Raw genomic sequence first — 9,253 nt, 5'->3', positions numbered from 1 at the left:
AGTTGGAAGGATATCGTGCTCAACTGGAGCTTTATGTTGAATTGCTACCGGAGGGAAGAGGCGCAACGCTTCGCACAGAGCGCCATGCAAATATATCAGTTTCCTTAGCTCCTTCATGTTGGTGAATTTCCATTTTCCTACTTGAAAATTTGTGCAGATTTCTAGTCGAATCTTTTCTTCTTCTGCAGGATGTGTTGCTAGGAGCCAAAAAAACCAAGTAAGAGTTGCGCTTATTGTATCTTTACCTGCCACGATTAAATTAAACAGATTGTCTCTCCAAGCCTTATGAGAAATATTAGGTGCATCATCACCATCATCACCATTTACTTCAACTGCTCTCATGGTACTGCTCAATATGTCAAAATCCTGTCTTCCAGGTTCCGTTGCGGTCGTGTAGCTTTGCTGCTTGAGTGAGATATGATGATGTAATTGATTATTTTTTCTTAAATTATATATTAATTATCTTGCAAAATATATTAAATTTATCATATATTCAGTTAAGATTTGATGAAATCTGATATGAAGTAGAATTCCTCGTACTTTCACTAATCAAAACCTATACTCATGAGAGAGAAATCATAGAATGAATTCGGTGTACGGAGTGCGCTTCATTCACACAACTATAATAAAGGAGGTAACATTTGATAGGGAAAAATGCAAGCAATTCCATGTGATATTATAGCAAATGAATAAATTATCCCTTTATAAAAAAATAAATAGCAATTTATCTCCTTATATTTTTTAAAATATAGCAATTTACCTCATTTGAAACAAAAATTATTTTATTTTAAAAAACAATGAGAGATAAATTATTATTCTTTTTATAAGAGGATAATTTATTTATTTACAATATTACAAATGGGTAAAATTGCATTAGACACACATTTGATAGAATTGAACTTCACAAAATCATTACAAACACACGCATTCTTGAGACATCACCCCTGTCTTTATGACACCCGATTCTTACCGCCAAGAAATATACAGAACACGTCGCAATGGCCATTCCTCGAAGATCAGATATCTCTTTTGGTTAACCTGACCTTCAATCCAGGTTTGGCCTGAAGTATGATTGAGACACGAGGAGACACCTGATTCCCCTCCACAAGCTCAATGCGGTAATGATATATGATAGCAGCGGCCACCATTTTCATCTGAATGAAAGCCATTTCTTTACCCAGACAGGTTCTTGGTCCAACGTTGAAAGCTGGAAACTTGTAAGATGGTTCGTGTTTGATTCTTCCTCCAGGCGCAATCCACCTATCAGGCCTGAATTCTAAGCAATCTTTTCCCCACACTGTCTCCATTCTTCCCACTGAATAGAAAGAAAATATCAGCTTCGCATTTGCAGGGAGGTAATGACCACTCGGGAGAATATCAGGTTTAGTTGGAGCCTTGTGCTCCAGAGCTACGGGAGGAAATAGCCTGAGAGACTCGCACAACGCTCCGTGCAGGTAAATTAGCTTGTGGGACTCTTCGACATTGAAGCGCCGCCATTTCTTATCCTCCTTTAAGTGCAATACGGTGTGGATCTCCTCCAGAATCTTGGTTTCCGTCAAAGGGTTTCTAGCAATTAGCCAGAAAAGCCATGTAAGACAAGTACTCGTTGTGTCTCTGCCTGCAAATATCAAACTTAGGGACGTGTCCTTCAAGAAGTCTCTTAGACCGCTGGAAGGACCAACATGTTTTTCTTCATACACCTTCCTGAAAACTGTCAATAGATTAGTATCATTCTCTTGCTCTCCGTTCTTCAAGCTAATAAGCGGATAGATGAAATCGTCGAAATTCTGAGATGCTTCCATTAGCTGCTTCTCACTGCCGATTTTCAGCCGTTTTTGCAGCTTCCAAATGCTTTCAGGGACTATGTGTCGAAGCAGCAGGGGTTCCACCGAATGACTGAACGCCTTTTCACAAGGAATGTGAGGCAATTCGACGCACAAGCTGCTGGGGTCAAAGTCCAGCACAACCTTGCAAATATTATCGAAAGTAAACCTTTGGAAAATATCTTGCAAATCAACTTCAGCTCCCTGTTTACAGAAGGAGGCAAGAACAGGGAGGAGCCCGGTTTCCACCTTTCCCCAAACAGTACTTTCCAGGGAACTGTGGAATTTGGAATGAGTCAACAGAGAAATAGTCGTTCTCCTGTGAATTTCCCAGAGTTCAAAATCAGCATTGAAAATCCCATCTCCCAAGATTTCGAAAATCTTCCTGAATTCAGGACCCTTTGGATAGTTTGAGAAATTTTTGCTGAAAACGTGGTGGATGTTGGCAGGATCACAGGTGAAGAGCATGTCTGTGTTGCTAAACCAGGGGCCTTTGAACATGTACGTGCCCCCGCATTCAATTAAAACCTCTGTCGCATAATCATGTGCCCGATTGAGATTCCGGCAGCATCCCCAAGACAGGCCAATTCGTCGGCTCGTGGCTCTTTTTCCCCCTTCTGTTTATTAAATAGGAAAGGTAAATTATCAGGGGAACGATCAAGAAAAACTCGAGATACTCGAAGATGGCCATCTTTTTGTAATGTTATTTTGCTTTTTTCGTTTCTCAAGTTTTCTGGTTTTCTGTTATGCAATTGATCTTGCTATTGCTCGTTTCTTGGTGTGGTACGAATATATATATATATATATATGTATATATATATAATAGGACCAATATGAATAGTGGGATGAGCCTTTATTACAATAATAGCAGTCACTAGGTTTAATCACAATTGTTCTTAAATTATGCATAAAATATGTAATACAATTAAATCAAATTTAGCCAAATTCAATCTCCCTAAAATTTTTCATATAAATATTTGATTCATGTATTGATATTTAAATAAAAAGATCTAGAGAGATCTTGAGAGGGGGAGTTTATAGTGTTTTTTAAATTAAATTACATGTTAGATACAGATTAGATGGAGTCAAGCTTATATAGTTGAATTTTATAAATAGAAAAAAATAGGTTGAAGAAAATCCATTAAATTTTTGTAAAATGACTTGGACTAATTAATATACACAAATATCTATTCATCCTTATCATATTCAATTAATTAATTAACACTCACCAAACTTTAGCTGCAATGTGCCGCACCCTTTAAAGTTCAGTGTAGAACTTTCGTATGGTTGATGTAATCGCGGACGCTGACATCAACATTTAATAGAAAAGAGATCGATTGCAATAGCCCTCATTATAATTCAGCTCTTCCAATATATATATATATATATATATATATTCTTATGAAATAAAAATAAAAAGTAACTTTTCATATTTTTAAAATTGTGCCAAAAAAATATTTTCGTACAAGCGATGTATTACAAGCACGGCCAATATTTTTGTAGCTCTTTTGAATTATAGAAGGTTATTTACACCCTTATTTAAAGATTGTAAATAACTTAAAAACTCTTGATTTATACCAGGAAAATGTAGACCATAGATTTATGGCAATTAAAATCTAATGATTGATAGATTGAGATATAAAAATTATTATAGTTAAAAATTACATAAAAAGTGCGTGGAACATACCTTTAACTTGGGACAATTTTTGCAAAATTTTAGAAAAATATATGGAGTTAATTAATTTTATACATTTTATTTTCTTGCAGAATTTTTTAAATAATTCAAATATCACGGGAAATTTACCAGTGAAAAAAGTGAAAAGTATTGCTATAGAAAAAATTCTACCACACACAAAACCCATCATACAATTAATCAAGTAATAAATATTTTCCTACAAAAATTGCACTTACTGTAGTTTGCTTGTATTAAAAGTCCCTTTTTCGTTTTATCATTTGATACTTTACAATACTCTCGTCGGTTTTCTTTTTATTACCTTTTAGCCGATTAACCATTAATTAACCAAGATTTCATTAATAAGTGTGCCCGTATTATGCCTAATCCTCGTACTAGGTGTGGTTTCCCTAATCCGAGTCAAATATGCAATCTTCCGGGGGTCGTACTCCACAGTTCAGTATAATTTGATGATTCGACTCAAATCTGTGATCTCTCAAAAAGTTGTACTCTGTGATTCAGTATTATTATTGTAAATGTTTGGTGGTTTCTGAAAAGAGAAAAACACGTTAAATTAGTTGGGATAGTTCCTAACAAAAATCCTCCGATACTTAAGTCAACTCAAATTCAAAATGGTAAATGGCGATCTCAAGTAGTAAATGAGGTAGCAAATAGTAAATATCTCTTACCATAAATGCCAGAGAAAAAGTATTTATAGAGCTAAACGTGCTTACCTATTAATTGGTCCACACATTCATCTCAAATCATAAATTGCCATATGATTTGTGGTCTAAATCCCGAGTCATCAAAGCAGGTTGGGTCTCTCAATAAAAATAAGTGAATCTTGTGACTCCAGTGATATTTTAGTGTTGTTGGAAAATTATTTATCTCTTTTTTCTAATGGGCCTAATATATCCCTATTAGTCCTTTATAGTAGGGGTATCAATGGGTAGTGTAAGATATTACTTAAACTCATATATTGTGGGGTTGGATTGTCTCTATCCATCAATACTCATGGGTTTATGTACACAATTTGAACCCAAAAAATATAGTTATTTTTCTTTATTATTCAATTTGATTATTATTTATCAATCAAGCTAACTTCAAGTGAAGAAATTTAGAAAACTTAAGACATCATAACATTGTCTATCGTGTAATATTTTCATAAATTATTTTGTAAGTGGTATAATAAATGATATATCATTTAAAAAAAACTCTATAAAAAAGAGTTATTTGTGCATTAGTCTTAATAATTCTGAATTTATTGATAAATTATTAGGGGTGTTAAAATTTTGGTTGAGAATCGGTCGAACGAATTTTTCATTCTTATAAAAAATTGAACCAAAAATTTAGTTTGATTTTTAGTTTTTTAATTTTTAAAATTTGGCCAGGTACGATTTGATTAAGTTGGTTAACCGTACCGACCAAATAATCAAAATTAAAAAAATATATTTATATAATATATTATAGTTTTATAAAATATATCATTTATAAATATATTATATTATAATAATATAATTTAATTTCTACTTATATTAAATTGAAAATATAAAAATTAAAAACTATTAAATCAATTAACTGGTAGATTTTTTTTCTCTTATGAATTCGTAATTTGGTTATTAACCAAATTGAACAGAAAAAATATGCTAATTTATTTGAATTCTTTTTTAATTTGAACCAAGATAGGGTAGGTCCTACCTATTAATAGGCCTAATCTATAGTAATTAGACAGCATATTGTAATTCAACCACTTTTGATGTAGATGGATGCCACCTAAGCACCCATTACTTGAAAAGGATGTAAGAACTAAGTGTAATTTATGATTAATCAAATACAAACGGATTGGTGTACGTACATACTCTATAATTAAGTAGTGGTCCAACCTATAAAACCACACCACTCACATTTGGCTTAATTTTGCTTAAGTTAGAGAACAACAATTGATTCATTATATGATTCAATATTTTCAAATTAATAAACAGTACTACACATATATATATAAACTCAAACTACTGTAGATATATTTAAAACTTTTACTAAAAGCCAACGTTTGTACCTTCCATCAAATTTAAATCTTTGTATCAGACGTAACCTAAGAGAAAGAAGTGAAATAAGACAGTGATGCACATCAATTGGTTGGCAGTTATTAGTTATTAAATTGAAAACGTGATTATAATGGATATATCTAAAAGAAAAATTTGGTTCTTATCCAACTCTTTCCTTGCCAATCTGCTTCAACAAAATCAGTAGCTTGTTAATGTGCTAATTAATTAATTGAAGGACGGGATGTGATAATGCTAATTAAACTGGAAACCATACAGAAAGTAACTGATCGATCTATGGAGGGCCCAAATTTGAAGAGGGTACTGTCTTTTAATTTCATGCAGCCCCCACCCTCTTTTTCATCATTAATTTCACAAGAAAAATAAACATATTTCCCTATCTCAAACTCAGTAGTCAATTAAGGTGCATGCGCTGGAATGAGTTGGTAATGTTTTTGTGGATGCTGTATATGTTGGGGTTGTGGGAATGAAGAAACTAGAGAATTATGTCATGGATGTTTCTTGTGGATTATCATACAGGAGGCTAGCAGCTTGCTTGTGCAAGTATATATGAAATGGCAGCCAGAGTGCTTAATTAGTTTGCTGTTGGGTTTGTCGGGGAGAGTTTGTCAGCAGCGGATTCTGTGTGGATTTTTGTTGCTGCATCTCAGTTCTTAAAAGTTTCTACGTAGGGACAAGTATGTTTTTTGGGTTTTCCTTTCTAAAATTTTCTCAGTGTTTTAATTTGCTACTCTGGACATCCCCAGCTGCTAATGAGATGATACACCAGAACTAGCACTTTCTGGAATCGCTATCCGCTTTGGTTGGGGAAGGACCAAAATTATTTCTCGTGTGACAAACGAATTATGTAATTGATCAATCTTATTGAACTGTACATTAGTCACACAACAAGTAAATCGCACTTACCATATAATTCAGCCCATTAATTTTGGGGGAAAATAAATAATAAGAGTTTTATTCTTTTTCTTTTTTTGTACTTTTACTAAATCTTTTATTGGTCTCTAATAGAAATTAATTTCAAACGCCAGTTATATATCATATATATGTTGGGCAGAATGTCCATTTGACAAAAGAGTGGAGCTGAATTTTGGGTGAAAAGTTGTCGCTCGACTTCACAACTCAACAAAACCCTCTTCAAAATCAACTTTCCTCTCGTTACCAATTCCAAGCTATTTTTTTGCTGGTTCCGAATGCTCTCCCGCAGTGTGTGCCTGTACAAAGGGGCCTCAACGGCATCGTCGAGCGGATGCCTTCTCGCATGGAATGTAGATTAGGCAAATTGATAGACGGGCTTCGCAGGTCATCAATTTACAGATATGATATGAAATAGAAAATCTCCACTACGATAAATTTTTTAGTTTATCTCAATGCATATCTTAAAATCACAACTCACCAGGCAATACGGAAACAAAATAAAATTCGCCGATCATCAAAATTAAATAAGAGATGATGTTTCCCTACGAAAATAAGACGTGGGATCAATATGCACTTTGCTTTATTTTATTTTTTGTTAGAAGAATACTGATGACTGATAAAATATGAAATTTTCGCTATAGTAAAATTTTGAATTTATCTAAATACTTAACTCAAACTCAAAGTAACTAGATAATACGAAAATACCTTGTTCCAGCTGGTCGTCGCAACCAATTCCTGGAACCTCGGCTGCATCATTAGTGCTTTTGTACTTCTCCTCTGGCTTTCCCATGATTCATGTTCTGCAGAGAAAATCCCATCTCCGAAAACATCGAATATCTTCTTAAATTCAGGACCTTTGGAGAAGTTGGGGAAGTTCTTAGTCAATATGTAATGTACATTGACTGGATCACTAGTGACCATCATATCCATATTAGTAAACCAAGGTCCTTTAAACCAAAATGTGCCCCCACTCTGCTCTAATAACTCTGTTTTAAACTGGTGCAATCGGTCAATGTTTTTGAGCAGCGCCGGAATCATGTCAAGAATAGGCCAGTTGGTGGGTAATGAACTTTTCTCCTTTCTCCCAACAGCATACCTGTAACACAGAAGCATTAAGTAGAGAACAATAGAAAAAATTATTCCTGTATTGTACACAAGTTCCATACTTAATATGTAAATATGACCTAAAATGAGCAGTGGATGATCTTTTCTTGGGTCATTCTCTGTTTAAATAGTTGATGAAATTATTGTGGGGCAATAAAAATAGATACAGATTAGATACAAATTAAATTTAGCCAAACTCAATGTGTTTAAAGTTTTTCATGTATGGATATTTAAAGAAAAGATGTTGCGAGGGGATTTATAGTGTTTTAGAAATTAAAATGCATGTTACATACAGGTTAGATGAACTCATGATTATATAGTTGAATTTTATAAATGGAAAAAAATAGCTCGAAGAAAATCCATTGAATTTTTGTGAATGACTTGGACTAATAATATACACAAATATCTATGGATCCTATCATATTCAATTAATTAATAAACACTCACCAAATAATTTATCAATAAATTCAATTAATTAATTTGTACATTTCCTTTTCTCGCAGATTTTTTTTAATAATTCAAATATCACGGGAAATTTACCAGTGAAAAAAGTGAAAAGTATTGCTATAGAAAAAATTCTACCACACACAAAACCCATCATACAATTAATCAAGTAATAAATATTTTCCTACTAAAATTGCACTTAGTTTGCTTGTATTAAAAGTCCCTTTTTCGTTTTATCATTTAATACTTTACAATACTCTCGTCGGTTTTCTTTTTATTACCTTTTAGCCGATTAACCATTAATTAATTAAGATTTCATTAATAAGTGTGGCCGTGTTATGCCTAATCCTCGTACTAGGTGTGGTTTCCCTGATCCGAGTCAAATATGCAATCTTCCAGAGGTCATACTCTGCAATTCAGTATGATTAGATGATTCGGGTCAAATTTGCGATCTCTCAGGGAGTTGTACTCTATATGATTATCCTAAATGTTTGATGGTCCCTGAGAAGAGAAAAACACGTTAGATTAGCTGTGATGATCCCTAACAAAGACCCTCAAATGCCTAAGTTAGCACAAATTCAAGATGGTAAATGACAATATCAAGTAGTAAATATGTCTTACCATAAATGCCAGAGAAAAAGTACTTACAGAGCTAAATGTTCCTGCCTATTAATCCACACACGTCATCTCAAATCATAAATTGCCATATGATTTATGGTCTAAATCTCGAGTCATCAAAGCAGGTTGGGTCTCTCGATAGAAAAAACTGAATCTTATGATTCCAGTGATATTTTAGTGTTGTTCGAAAATTATTTATTTCTTTTTTCAAATGGGTCTAATATACCTCTGTCAGTCTTCTATAATATGAGTATCAATGCGTAGTGTAAGACTCTAACTAAACCCATATATTAACTCTAAGATCCAGACTCAGAGCTAATGAATATTATTAGATCCAAACCCAAACTCAGACCCGTTAAAATATATATATATATTGTGGGTCTAAGTTGGATCGCTACCCATCAATACTCATGGGTCTATGTACCCAATTTGGACCAAAAAAATATATTTATTTTTCTTTATTATTTAATTTGATTATATATTATTTATCAAACAATCTAACTTCAAATGAACAAATTTAGAAAACTTAAGACATAATAACATTATTTATCGTGTAATATTTTCATAAATTATTTTATAAATGGTATAATAAATAATATGTCATTTTTTCTATA

The 9,253-nt window shown here is 33.1% G+C and overlaps 1 protein-coding gene across 1 annotated transcript; it reads right to left on the bottom strand.

Moving 5' to 3' along the window:
* On the bottom strand, window positions 799-7,651 carry LOC105175175 (alkane hydroxylase MAH1-like). The gene is made up of 2 exons (XM_020698209.1): window positions 7,435-7,651; window positions 799-2,328 (listed from the first exon to the last, which is right to left on the bottom strand). Exons 1-2 carry the CDS (start codon window positions 7,635-7,637, stop codon window positions 1,017-1,019), a joined length of 1,515 nt encoding a protein of 504 aa, XP_020553868.1. The 5' UTR covers window positions 7,638-7,651; the 3' UTR covers window positions 799-1,016.

This window comes from Sesamum indicum, linkage group LG12 (genome assembly GCF_000512975.1).
Source record: "Sesamum indicum cultivar Zhongzhi No. 13 linkage group LG12, S_indicum_v1.0, whole genome shotgun sequence".
Taxonomy (NCBI): Eukaryota; Viridiplantae; Streptophyta; class Magnoliopsida; order Lamiales; family Pedaliaceae; genus Sesamum; species Sesamum indicum.
This window is presented reverse-complemented; position numbering and strand designations above follow the sequence as displayed.

Excerpts from the sequence above, each read along its gene's own strand:
- LOC105175175 (XM_020698209.1), bottom strand. The coding sequence starts at position 7,637 with ATGGAACTTGTGTACAATACAGGAATAATTTTTTCTATTGTTCTCTAC. Across the intron at positions 2,329-7,434 it reads TTAGAGCAGAGTGGGGGCAC|GTACATGTTCAAAGGCCCCT; the intron begins ATTTTGGTTTAA and ends ATGCGGGGGCAC.